Genomic DNA, 14,839 nt, shown 5'->3' with positions numbered 1-14,839 from the left:
TTGTGGCTGTCATTTTTCACCGTTGTGTCTTTGCATTGATAAGATGAGCCTTTCTTAGGGGGGCTTGAAACATGACTATCACCATGCAGCTCCAGGTGTGTGTATACGTAAGCCATCAGGCATGCACTCCTCCCAGATTGCGCTCTCAGTATCTCTGGCACATTTCTGAGCGTATTAAATCAATGATAAAAGGGTGAGGTCATTGCTGCTGGGTGCCAGAGGGCCAGTTTTGACGGTTAATGTTCTTTTGGACATGAGAAAGAGCTTTACAACATTGTACAATACATCACCTTGTGTTTTTCCAATAAATAGATCTGCTTGGTGCATAAAATGAATAAATATGCATCATTAACTTTTGTTGGGAAGACTAAAGCTATCCGAAAGATTCCACTGAAGGTCACATACATTTGGGTCGCATTGTTTGTCACTACCAAAAAGTTGTTTGGCTAACAATTTTGGAATTCAAGACGAACCATATACTTGAACTGCAAATATATGACTTCAACGCTACTTTGCCAACGTTTTCGCCAGCCGCTCAGCTTGCTCTCGCCTTTGTTTTTGTAACTTTTCATGATTCAAGTCATTCACTAGCTTGACAAGTCAAACAAGCCTTCGTTTCTGTAATGTTGTGTTAGCACTTGCTGTTGGCAGCCAGTTTCATCATGTTTAACAATGGAATGAGTGGGTGAAACTGACCATAATTGACTAATCATATTGCTTTAGTAGTGTAGGAGAGCTGCCAAAACCAGGCGCAGCACATTAAGTTCCTAAACACATATACAGTTTCGCTTTGTATAGAAATTCTCCTTCAACAAGGTAAATAAATGTGACTGGCATGCTTTGTTTCACTCAAGTGAGCTACAAATTATGATCAGATTTCAATCAGCACTCCTGTTTGTTAAAGCTGATTCAAAGGAAATCCTCAAAGGATGCTTTTTCAAACTCAATTGAGTTCTTAGTTATGCATCATTAAAGTATCGGGTTCATTTCAGATGTTTCTCCTAAAATTCCTCAGAAGAAATGACAATTCACATACAGTACAGTAAGAGTATACAATTATTGGAAGGATTTGATGAGAAACATTTGATGTTATATATATATATATATGTCATTTGATGCTATTTGCACTTTTCATCCTCTCTGAAGTCATTATGTACACCCACCAGACTGCACACATGTGCTGTTTCAAAAAGCGAATACATCAAAAGGTTTCTTCTCTGTGCCGAATCGTCTGACTGTCTAAAGCTCCACCATTTATTTAGAGCATCCAGTACAGAGTTCGTACTTATGTGATACTTATTACATTCTGTCAAGCTAAATGGGTCCATTGTCTTCAAACAGAGCTGTAATTTCCCCTAATGAGGCCCTTGATATTGTCTGCAGCGCTGATGTAGGCAGACATATTTATCATTCATGGCACATGTGGTTTTTGCTCATTGATGTACATAAAAGACATTCTGATGGGATAAAAGGTTCATTAACCAATCACTTCAGCTTTATCACGCCTCCTACAGCAAGTTTCCCGCTTTGAACATTTTTGTTGATTTGTTGTTGGAATGCATGTGCAATGAGATATTACAGAATGTGCCTTCAGCATGACATGAAATCTGAACTATATCTGCATGATTTTATGCACTGCACTGTTGCCACATGATTGGCTGATTAGATAATCACATGGATGGTGCCAGATGGGCTGGTTTGAGTATTTCTGTAACTGCTGATCTCCTGGGATTTTCACACACATAACATATAACTCAGAAAACCACTCTGTACAATTGTGGTGAGAAGAATATCATCTAATGTCATAGAATATGTATATATGTATACATACTGTATATGCATGTATGTGCATACATACATCCATACATATATACCTATATATATACATACACCGATAGCCCTAATATATATATATTAGGGCTGTCGATTTAACGCGTTAATTCTGTACAATTAATATTACAAAAAATAACGCGTTAAAAACAATGAACGCAATTAATCGCACCATAATAGGGAAGATTCCTGAGAAATGCAAGCTTGTAGTACCACCTGTTTACTCCAGAGGGCAGTAAGTGAAACTTCAGCTGTATGAGCAACACACAGTTTATACAGTGAAGAAAACACTTCAGCAGACACACAACACAAACATGCGTTACAATCTTGTATTCAAAACACTCGAAGGAGCGCAAATCTGAACTAAGAGATCTCAAGATGTGTTTAAAGATTGAGTATTAAACTATATGTAACTCGACACAGTGACCTAAACATTTTATGTTTATGATGCAACGCACCCGAGACGTCTGACGCAGGTGTAAATTGACGGTCCTTAAACAAGCCCTCATAATAAATCTCTGATTGATAAATTCTCTTGTGTAATGGATTGCTGTGAACTGTGTGTCAATGATTGACTTATGATCAATAATATGGTAATAAACAATACATTGTATTCTAAAGCCGCTTTTTGTATCGTCTTATCAATGATGAACTCTTCTGCCACAAGAATGTAATGCATTTTATTCATTTTATGGAAATTGTGGAAAAACTTTCTTAACATTCTTTACAGTGTTGTTTGCAATAGGCCACAAGCAATATTGCAGAAAAATCTTCTCTTCAGTGTAAATGCATCACATTTATATTTATTCATTTGGTAAACAATTTCGCCCATAGTGACTTACAAAGAAGGAATATACAGAACAACACGAGAGCAAAAATGTCTATTACTATACTCAAAAAGCCTTGTATGCCCAACCATGAAGAGCATCAAAGAGTGGAGAAAACTACATCCAACAACACATTTTCATGAGAGCAGTCACGCCATGACATCATCGCTCATCATCTCAGAGATTGCTGCATTTACTGACTGCAGTAAATCACACGTAAGCTCACATTCTGCCCGCCAGTCCTGGGGTTTGAGCTCTGTGTCTTTTATCATCATCCTGGGAGGCCATGATGTCATCAAAATCAGCACCCCACTGCGGGACCAGTGTATTGTCAGAACTAAAATGTTATTTATTTTCAGTTAATAAAACTGGGTCCACATTACATTTACATTTATGCATTTGGCAGACGCTTTTATCCAAAGTGACTCACAGAGCCCTTATTACAGGGACAATCCCCCCCGGAGCAACCTGGAGTTAAGTGCCTTACTCAAGGACACAATGGTGGTGGCTGTGGGGATCAAACCAGCAACCTTCTGATTACCAGTTATGTGCTTTAGACCACTAGCATTTGATGCAAATGCTTTCTATTGAGCTTAACTTGTTCTGAAACAAGAACATTCAAGAGGGAAAATGTGTCAAACCCCACCATGCTTGTGTACAAGAATTTGAAGAATTTGAAGTTGTATTTCCTTGACTTCATTCCTTGCATCCCTGAACCGATAAGTGTAAGATGTCTGGGTATGTGCAGGCAGATAAATATGTTAGGCTTGTTCCAATAGAGTTTTCAACAATCTGATTGGAGTATTTGGACAGACAGGTTCTTTGTAGGATTAGCGTGAAATGAAGATCCAGCATTTTCAAGACACCACCCTTTGCCCCTCCTCGTGTGTAGGATTTATCTCTGATGTTCAAGCTGCAACGCATTAAAGGCCCTCAGTGGATGACTTCAAAGTGAAACCAGAGTTTTTTACACCAGTCGTTAACCGTGTCATAACCGGGACTAACACAACCATATGGCTCGCAGCCGAGTGACTGATCTGCTAAATGAGAAGCGTAACCCTGAAATATGGGTGAAACGCTGAACTATTCATGTTTAAAAGTCCTCTTAATATTTTAAATGGGTTAAAGTTTATTAACATTTTTATTTCAAAAGATATAACATAAAACATTTAAAGGGACAGTTCACCCAAAAATGAAAATTCTCTCATTATTTACTCACTCTCTTGCCATCCCAGACGCGTTTGACTCTCTTTCTTCCGCAGAACACAAATGAAGATTTTTAGAAGAATATCATATCTCTCCTAAAGATGTGATTTAACCACTGGAGTCTGATGATTGTGTTTATGTTGACTTAGCTTAAATATTTTGGCACCCATGCATTCACTTGCGTTGTATGGACCAAAAGACCTGAGACATTCTTCTAAAAATTCTTCATTTGTGTTCTGCAAACGGGAGAAAGTCAAACACATCTGGGACGGCATTAGGGTGAGTAAATAATGAGCGAGTTTCTATTTGTATATGTAGTTGTATTGCATATATATGTATATATTTATATATATTACTGTATGTTTTTTCTTGTCTATATTTATTTATATTAGTTTAATTGTAATTTAATTGTTATTATTATTAAAAAATATATATTTTTTTTTTAGTTTTTTGTTATTTGGCTGTATTTAAACATTTTATTTACTGTCCACTACTGGTCTGTATTACGCCTGGCAAATACAAAAATATGGTGTAAAAACAATACTGCATTCTCTCATTACAAAATCATTGTCGCTACGTTTAACTGTCACTGAGCGAGTGATCGATTTTCAGCCTTTGTTAAGATTCCTCATAAAAGCTGACATCATGTGTTAAGGCAGGGTCAAATGGCAGGAGTAAGAAGATTTTACGGCAGAAAAGTTACTGGTGTTTGCCAATGTAAAAACTGACACCACGATAGGATGTTCTGAGTGGTTTTCAGCACTTTGCTATGCGTTTAATATAAGATGATGGCTAGTTGGTTGCAGAGGTATTCTGTGGTATTAAGCATGTTGCTAATGCAGCGTTCTGGGTGGTTGTTTGGGTATTGCTGGAGTGTTTTGGTGGTTTTCTGAGTGGTGGTGGCATAGTGGACTAAAGCACATAACTGGTAAGCAGAAGGTTGCTGGTTCAATCCTCACAGCCACCACCATTGTGTCCTTGAGCAAGGCACTTAACTCCAGGTTGCTCCGGGGGGATTGTCCCTGTAATAAGGGCTCTGTTAGTCACTTTGGATAAAAGCGTCTGCCAAATGCATAAATGTAAATGTAAATGTTTTGCTGGAGGTCAATATCAATCAAATCAAAATCAAGAGACTTTTTGGCCCATTTTACCTTCGCCAGTAGAAAATCATATGTCTAATAATTTAGTAACAGCAATCGGAAAGTAAAAGCACACCTCTCCGCTACAAGCCACATGATTTCAGGTATCATTAATATCTGTAAATCAAACAGGAAGAGTTACACTCCAAAGTTTATTTGTGGCATAATTTTCATTACCCCAAAATTGATTTCAAAGTGTCCCTCATTTTCTTACCCAACTATTTTGACGCGCATTTTGAAAATGCACATAAGAAACGCTTGATATGCGAATAAACTCTCATAATTCGTATAGAAATGTAATGCGCTAGGAGGAGGTGGATTTGCATGGTCTTGCATTAGTTAAAATGACGGAGTATTTTAAGTTGTTTCCGCTGTAATGACGAAAATATCCAGCAGGACGCGCCGGCGCGTCTGTCGACCCCAGAGGGTTAATGTGATGGAAACAGTTTAGTTGCATGTTGATGACGTGTTTTGACCATTTGTGCATGTAAAGTGCGATGGCATTATGCTCTTCGGTTGGTATGGGTGTGCGATAGCTTGATTTGACTGGCCCAACAAAAGGTCCGACCTTGGGACTTCTTCCTACATAGTCCTCGACATTATGAAGCTTAAGCTCACATCTAGTCGTTTTGAGCACGGGAGCATGTAGGTATATACGGAGGTGCTGGCTTATGTGCATAGCAGCCATTTTCAGCCCTCGTTATATGAGATATTACACTCATTCTTCTGTGTCTTCTGGCAGCATGTCCAACATCTCCGAAGCATCGGGGTCCATCACGACAAGGTGGGCTCCCTCAAGATAATGCACATAAGGTAGTGGATGGAACATTGCATTTTCTTCAGTCGAATATTCAGAAATGTGCATCAAACATTTTGGATGGAAACACAGCTAATGACTTAATGAGGTACTTACAATGGAAGTGAATGGGGGCCAATCCATAAACGTTACACTCACTAATTCAAAAGTAAAGCCACAAGACGCAGACAATATGCATGCTAGCCTGTGATAGTGTGATAAAATTACATACTAACCTTTTCTGTGTAAAATGATATCCAATTTTACAACTTCGTTGCCATGACTACGTAAACCCCACAATGATGAGAACAGACCAAAATATGACTTGTTTTTCACTATTAACCTTGATCCTTGGCGATCATGATTTCAAGCTCGATTACGCTTCCTATAGCGCCATCTAGTGCTCTGTGCATGCGTCAAGCACTAGGAAGTGTAATCGAGCTTGAAATCATGATCGTGCCTAGAGAATGCAATGGCAAGATGTACAGTGAAAACCGAAATATATTTTAGTCTGTTCTCACCTAAAACCAACTGGATCAATTCAGAAGGCATTAATTTAACCACTGGAGTCTAATGGATTACAGTTATGCTGACTTTATCTCCTTTTAGGCGCTTCAAAGGCCTGGCCACCATTCACTTGCATTGAAATGGATCTATAGAGCCGAGATATTCTTCTAAAAATCTTCGTTTGTGTTTTGCTGAAGAAAGAAAGTCATACACTTCTGGGATGCCATGAGAGTGAGTAAATGATGAGAGAATTGTCATTTTTCTGTGAACTTTTCTTTAACTTTTTATTGGACTCTTTAATTCTTGGGTCAGGGCTTGTTCAAATCAAGTGCTCATATTCTACGTGTAGGGACAACTTTCACTCCTGTGCAAGCTGTTTTATTTTTCCGCACTCTTGCGTTGTTTTCTCTGCTGTTAGTCAGCTCTCAACACGTGACCTGGGGTCAAGGGTCAGACCTCAAGGCATAATTTGTGCGAAACACATGCCCACATCGGCAATCCTCTCCTTAAATTAGCTTGTGACACAATTGAGCACTTTCATCAGGCAGAAAGCCTGTCAAAACAACAACTGTTCCGAGGCCAATGCACCCTACTGAGGGAACAAAGACGTGAAATACTTTCATTTGAGTGCAGACATCGGCGTGAGCACAACACTGCTAGATTTGGCAACGATTTGCAGCACGCAGAAGCTGTTAAATACTATTGTAGCAGTACGAATACCTACTAAATATTTTATTAGCTGATACCAGAATCTTTTTTGGTAGGACATCGTCATTCTCTGGCATTTGAAGCTGCTTCAACTTGTCGTTGGATCTCTGAAAAAGGCAGGAAGATTACGAAAAACACTGATCTACTTTTTTTACAATGTTTACATTGAGAAGGGAATGAGGTTTTGCCCCAAGTGAAGGAGTTGAAGTACCTCGGGGTCTTGTTCACGAGTGAGGGGACAATGGAGCGGGAGGTTGGCCGGAGAGTCGGGGCAGCAGGGGCGGTATTGCACTCGCTCTATCGCACCGTTGTCACGAAAAGGGAGCTGAGCCGAAGGGCAAAGCTCTCGATCTACCGGTCAATTTTTGTTCCTACCCTCACCTATGGTCATGAAGGCTGGGTCATGACCGAAAGAACTAGGTCACGAGTACAAGTGTCCGAAATGGGCTTCCTCAGAAGGGTGGCGGGCTTCTCCCTTAGAGATAGGGTGAGGAGCTCAGTCATCCGTGAGGAGCTCGGAGTAGAGACGCTGCTCCTTTGCGTTGAAAGGAGTCAGTTGAGGTGGTTTGGGCATCTAGTAAGGATGCCCCCTGGCCGCCTCCCTAGGGAGGTGTTTCAGGCACGTCCAGCTGGGAGGAGGCCTCGGGGAAGACCCAGGACTAGGTGGAGAGATTACATCTCCACACTGGCCTGGGAACGCCTCGGGGTCGCCCAGTCAGAGCTGGTTAATGTGGCTCGGGATAGGGAAGTTTGGGGCCCCCTGCTGGAGCAGCTGCCCCCGTGACCCGACTTCGGATAAGCGGTTGAAGATGGATGGATGGACATTGAGAAGCGCCTGAGCCTGAGGTAAGCGGTCGGACTGGAATGCGTGTTCTGTTTGTCCGAGTATATCACTTCACCTCACTCCCGAGCAGTGTTGGGTGTTAATGCATTACTAAGTAATTAATTACTGTAATTAAATTACTTTTTCATTGAAAAAAAGTAAAGGGATTACTCTTAATTTTTCAGTAATCTAATTACAATTACATCTGACTATAGAACAATTCTATATAAAACAATAGTGAATTTAACTAGCCTAATGTCAAAATATACGTTTTCTAATTTCAGCGTAGCCCCCTTAAATTCTTTGGCTAGTTCATAAATAATTTATTTGAATTTTATATGATTTATTTGAACGAATTAAAGGAACAGTTACATGTCTATGCTTGTATTGTTCCTCTGGTCGAGGTTGAAAAGGGTTTTAGAAAGTAATTTGTAATAAGTAATAAGTAATGCAATTACTTTTCAGAGAGAGTCATTAGTACAGTAATCTAATGCACTGTATAGGTATTAGTAGTTAATAATTAATAAAACAATTTTAGAGTAATTTATCCAACACTGCAGACTTGACGGAGCGGCCGCTTCCTTCGTCCCGCTCTTATCACCCCGGCTCTTCTGTTCTCAGTCAGGGAGGAAGTTTTGACAGCCAGACTTTACAACCTTGTCTCCCCCTGCCTGTGCTTTGCACATGCTCTGACAGAACTCCAGTGACTTCATCCCTCATTCACGAAGGCTTCCCCCTCCTTCCCTTCCCAGCTCTCTCCCATCAGGCAGCATGCCAGCCGTTTTCATACTGCTGCGCTCTCTGGTTATCCGTCTCCTCAGTAGCAGACTCGCAGCCTCTGGCGCGCTGCTCCTCCGAAGAAGCCTCACGGCGGCCGCTGCGCGCCTCGGCACCGTGGTGCGCCACATCTGGGACCGGCTCCGTTCACAGGAGTCCAAGGAAGCCATCCTGGGCTGCGTCTTGTGCATCCTAAACATGCACAAGCGAGTGGATAACTAACTTTCTCACAGTTTTGCAGAACAAGACTTTGGACACCACATTTATATATTTTTTTTCTCTCCAGCGAAATCATGTCGGAAAGTTTTGTGAGGAAAACTCAGCCGTTTACAATTGGGACTAAACTTTCAGCGCCACCCGCGCCGCAGTGCTCGGGCTTTCCAGATGATTATTTGTCCAATCGGACGTTCACGAACAACTGCCAACTCCGGCACCTGAACGAACAGGTGTCTCTGTATCTCGGTCGGTCACAGATGTGCGACAGGCACCCTGGACCTCCAACAAGCCCGGTGAGCCCCGTGAAGCATCACCTGGAACACCTGAATAGAAACACGGTTTCTCCAAACGCAGCGTCCAGATCTATTCGCAAGATCACTTTATCGAGCGGCGCGGAGGCCAGACTGTCTCCAAGCATGGAGCTGAAGAAAATTAGCCCGAACTCAGAGAATATAAACAACAATAATAACATCACCGCTAACACACAGCTGCCGAAAATTGTCGGAGTGAGCTGCGAGAATAAACCCAAGCCACATTTCAAGGTAAGCTACTGTGTGATCGTTTTCATACAGCTTCATTAATGTGCATTTATTATTTTTTAATGTTTTGCATTTTAATTTACAAGTTAACTGTTTATGCTAAAAATAAAAGCAGACTGAAATTAAAAGTTGCACGTGACCGATGGTAGGCCTATAGCTTATGATACATTTAAAGATAATATGAAATGGATATATTTTAAGTAATTATTATAGGGTTAATTTAAAATTTAAATCACTTAGCCTTTTTATGTGTTTTGTAAAATATATGGCATTTGTTTTGTAATAAAAAAAAACACAAAAAACCCCCCAAAAAACTTAAATTGATGCAGGCTTATGGAAGTAAATTCATGACTAAATTCTGTGAAGCGTAAAAGCGTGTTGAATCGCTCTAACCTAAAACATAAATGCATTGTATTATCAGAGCTTGCACTTTGCGAGGCTGAAATGTAATATTTTTGTATTTTTACGCATTGAACTAATTTCATTATTAAAAATTCAACAATAAATATTCACCTTCCAAAGTTAATTTCCAAAATATTCAGTTCATTTGAAAATACAGTCTCGGTTTTTCAACAGGTCAAATTCAGCCCATTCTATTTCACTTAACAAAATTCGCTTCCTCAAATTCAGTGGTTCAAATTCAGTTGGAAATTCAAACTTCCACATCCGGGAAATGCTGGAAAAGCAGCAGAGTACCGATGCTCAATCTCCAACTGATGCTGCTCGTTCTCACCAGTAGGTGGTGTAATGCAATCGGGTGATGCCTGCTGATGGCCAAAGCTACAGGAAGAGAGAACAGCCATGTACGTTTTGGTAGTTTTACTTTTTCTTAGTCGTTCTTGGGTAGAAAATAGATACATATTTGATTTGCATATGTGGGTGGGCATGAAATGCACTGATTGGTCAACCCGCATCATCATCAGTTCATCAATGCCGTGCAACAGAATAATTATCCACTGCTGCTCAACTTTTATTGCAACTACATATTATCTCTCTCTCTCTCACCTCTCTCTCTCTCTCTCTCTCTCTCTCTCTCTCTCTCTCTCTCTCTCTCTCTCTCTCTCGTCATTAAGCAACCAGACTAACGAATGCCTGTGACACAAACCATACTAGTCAGGGATGGCGCTATAGGCAGGGCTTCATGACAACTTCTGTGTAGGCATGGGTTCTGCAGCCTACATGTGTTAGAGAAATATTAGTTGTCTGTTTTAAAATTAAAACATGCTAAATTACTTTTTTACTACATCTTGTTCACACAGCCCATTTTATTTAGCTGTCAGCTATCTAAATCTCTATCAAAAGGTGTGGCGAAGCTGTGCACAGCGTGACCCACTGTACCGCGCAGAGCGTATGATTTACGTTGTAGTGAAGCGCAGACCAGTATGTGGAATGCATTGGTTTTTAAAAATGTTTAAAAAAAATTGTCGATACATTGTTCAGGTTATTACATGACTCAAATGTTTTAAGCGCTGATTGCTGTGTTGGTAGGCATTACATATAATGTAGTAGTGTGACCAGTCCCGAATTGGAAGCTTTTTTGTCTCATTTCACTTATTTGTCCATGGCTGGGTTTCCCAAGGCACTACGCAGAATGTTAGTATCACTAAAGTTGTATTTCTCCACGGCGTGTTTCCCAAAAAGCATCGCTATCAAAGTAGCAACATAAGAACTTCGTAAATTAACAAGGTCTTTGAACCACTCTAAAGTCATTAGTGCAACATAAATGTATGTTTCTCGCATTTTTCACAGTTTATCAGAGAATATGGAACATTTAATAACTTGTTTTGATATATTTGGATCATTGGAAAGCCATAGCCAGGAACAAGGCTTTGGGTGTGCCAAGGGAAAACTGTGTGCAAGAACTGAAGCACGACAAAGTGCATTTTTTAGTAATTTTAACAACAATTGCCATTCACAAATGTAATTTTTTTAGCACTACATTTCTTTCCGGTTTAGCCCCGTGTTACATTATAATGAATTAATTAGCATAAACAAACTAGTGACACATTTATCAATGGAGCTGGTAGGCCTGTTAATATATCCAGATATTTTAGTCATAAAATTAGATACAAATTATTTGAGAACTTTATATAGTTATTTTCCAAACTCCAGAAGACAAATGCATAGGTAAATGAAGGGACAATTGCCATGCTTGTCAGAATTTCTGCATTATTGTCAAGTTGAAAAGACAAACTCCTGCACAAATTGGCCAAAGTTTCAGCGTTGGACAGGACAGCTCCTGTACCGAAGCATTTAAGTTATATTATATAACAAAAAATCTAGTGACACTTTTCTCTAGAAGGATTCACATGCATGACTTGTTGTTCAAACCGAATCATATTTTGCATTTTATTTGATCGCCTCTCAATTTCTCCTGCTCATGTTTTTGCGTACAGCTCATTAAATTATGGATTGCTATCTTGAGCGAGGTTGCCCGATACAGCGCAGAGAGAACGTTACCTCCACCTAAAAGACGTGTCTGAGATTTTGTGACCGCAAAGTAGACATCAGACTCGTTTTCCAAGTTTTTTGTTGCAATGCTGTCAATATGCTACATTTGTGAATTATCGCTCACAGATGTGAGCGCCCTGCGCATCTCTTGGCCTCGTTTCCCAAAAGCATCGAAAGCTTAGATTATAGAATGCATCTTACTATTCATCTTAGTTTTGCCTCCCATTTCCCAATGCCATAGTAACTTAAGTAGTACTTAAAAATGCTCGTAGATTTGCGAGTGAGCTAAGAGCATCTTAATAGACAAGGGTTGGGTTTCCGATAACGCTGTAACGATCATCGGGAGCTGTCCAGTCCAAATTGGTGCTGATCACTTTGGCCAGTATGTCCAGGAGATTGTCTTATCAACTTGAAAATAATATGGAAATACTAACAAACATGGACGTTGTTTGTAACCTTGTCGAGGCACTGAAATGTATTAACTATTACAGAATTTAATGAAAGAAATATTGATGGCTTTAGTAAGATGGAGTTTCAGATGTATTGATGCTCAATCATAGAGATAAATGAAACTGACTCAATAAACACGTTATGTGAAGGCACGCAATGTGAATCATAAGGGGCTCTCACGTAGTCTAAAGTTTTGTTCCTTTGGCTGTAAAATGAACACATGCACACAGAACAGGATTAAAATGACGGGCATCAGTATTGAACTACTCATAGACCTTTCAAACTATTAACACATCTTCTGGTTATAGTGTGAGTCACTGTGTAGGCTACTTGTAGCCTTACTTCCATTATGCTTCATGCAATTTGTTACTGCCTTTTAAAAAGACTATAGGCGTGCCGATTTGAAACATCCATTGGAGGAAGAAGGAAGAGGAGGAGTAAGGGAGGGAATCTCTCATTGCACTCTCTCTCTAATCTCCTTTGTTAACCAAATTTGAATTATATATCAGGCCTATTTATTTTAGTTTTAAACTACTCATGCATGTCTTCTTAAATAATCTGTTTAATAAGAACATATCATCTTTCTATTAACCATCTTACTGTATTATCGTCTTACCATTACAATTATGCATATCAAAGATGACTAATATACTGTATAATGTTAGACTGTATTATGTGTCTTGTAAATGTAGTACTTTCATGTCGCATGCACAGACTGCGGAGACTGCCTATTGATTGCATGGCGATTGTTTCAACACTTTATTCCTCTGAAATATATTACAATGGCTTTCCAATTATCAAAATATATAAGTACAATTTGTTAAATGTCTCATTGTCTTTGATAAACTGTGAAAGATGCAAGAAAGATATGTTTCAGTTGCACTTAATGGACTTAAGTGTGATGAGGCAGGCAAAGAATAAGGATCTAAGTGCAGCTTTATTAAAAAAACAAGAAAACACAGAGTAAAGAAAAACACAGAGCATAACAAAACATGCAAGAACTGACAAATAAACAGGGGGAAACAAGGACTTAAATACACAAGGGAAAACAAGGAACACCTGGGGAAACAATCAGGGAATGAGAAACAATTAGGGAAAACCAATCATAAAATGAAACTACAAAGAACTACAAAAACCTAAAAGGAACTAAACAAGAACTTCAACATAAAAGCACAAAAACAAAAGACAACAGGGAATATGTGACATTAAGAGAGGTTCAATGCGCTCGTTAATTTACGAAGGTTTTTACAAACTTCTTAGATAACGATGCTTTTGGGAAATGCATCTTAGAGATGAAGTACTACTTAAGTGCTACTAACGTCCTACTTAGTGCTTCGGGAAGCCCCGCCAATATTTGAAAGCCAGGGCTTGGGAGCATATGAGTGCCCAAGTTGATTTGCCAGGTTAAAATAAACTGCGAAATGAAACCTAATTTTAAAATGAACTGAATTCAATGGGTGACATGTCGTCAATGCTAGTTATAAACAATACCCATAAATATTTTACTTAAATCTAATGAAATTATAAACAACAAATTGCATCAGGTTTTCTCGTAGGCAAATCCACCACCTACACTGCACAAAATGCATGTGTTATAAGTGAGCGAGAGCTTTATATCTTTTGACATTTCTCTTAATGTATGTACGTTGTTTTGCATTATTTTCTTTGCATGCCATTTCTTTCTAAGCTCTCATTGCTTCTAAGCATTGATCATGAGAAACAAAGGCCGTTTATTATGAGTCTTAGCTCTTAAGAGGGTTCTCTACATGTTAAGTTGTGAGCGGTCTTTCCTTTTTCACGTGCATTTCCCAAACATGCACTTAACACGAACGTGCAACGCACTTTTAAGTGCTTCTCAAGAGTTGCTATCCATTGTGAAGTGCTGAAATCTGACCAGAAGTCGCTCATTCATAGATTTTTGCAGAACTTTATAAATACTTGTCATTTACCTTGCTGAGGTCATTTGTCATTTTCTTTAATAATCAAACTAATTAACTACATTATTAAATACATAGCTTTGCAACTGGAGGCTACGATCTACTGTTTTTACACAATCACTGCTTTGTTTACATTTACATTTACATTTCTGCATTTGGCAGACGCTTTTATCCAAAGTGACTTACAGTGCACTTATTACAGGGACAATCCCCCCGGAACAACCTGGAGTTAAGTGCCTTGCTCAAGGACACATTGGTGGTGGCTGTGGGGATCGAACCAGTGACCTTCTGATTACCAGTTATGTGCTTAGACCACTATGCCACCACCACTCCACATTGTTCATGGTCTGTGAAGTTATATAAAAAGTATAAAGAGTTTTAGTGTTGGCCTATTTCATGTGTACAACAGGGTGGTTGAAGCACAAACAGAGGGTAAATGTACAAACATTAACTGATTAAGTGGAGATTGGTGCTTTGTGCCCAAATTGATACTGGTGACATTAATGTATAACAATGTGCACATGACAGCACCCTTCATTGTCAGAGAGGAAGATGAGGATTTAATAAAGAGAAGGAATGTGGGAGGATGTGCCAAGAATTAAATCTGGAAGGTGAATTATTATTGGTGAAATC

The 14,839-nt window shown here is 39.4% G+C and overlaps 1 protein-coding gene and 1 long non-coding RNA gene across 2 annotated transcripts in view; one reads left to right on the top strand and one right to left on the bottom strand.

Moving 5' to 3' along the window:
* LOC127617627 (uncharacterized) overlaps nucleotides 1-14,839 on the bottom strand; it is a 53,864-nt gene that overhangs the window by 38,161 nt on the left and 864 nt on the right. The gene's annotated exons all lie outside the window — the stretch shown is intronic.
* LOC127617567 (uncharacterized) overlaps nucleotides 8,785-14,839 on the top strand; it is an 81,478-nt gene continuing 75,423 nt past the window's right edge. Inside the window, exon 1 of the mRNA XM_052089538.1 lies at nucleotides 8,785-9,371. Coding sequence (XP_051945498.1) covers nucleotides 8,907-9,371 — 465 coding nt within the window. The 5' untranslated portion in view covers nucleotides 8,785-8,906. The remainder of the gene's footprint in view (nucleotides 9,372-14,839) is intronic.

Source organism: Xyrauchen texanus, chromosome 24, assembly GCF_025860055.1.
Source record: "Xyrauchen texanus isolate HMW12.3.18 chromosome 24, RBS_HiC_50CHRs, whole genome shotgun sequence".
Taxonomy (NCBI): Eukaryota; Metazoa; Chordata; class Actinopteri; order Cypriniformes; family Catostomidae; genus Xyrauchen; species Xyrauchen texanus.
This window is presented reverse-complemented; position numbering and strand designations above follow the sequence as displayed.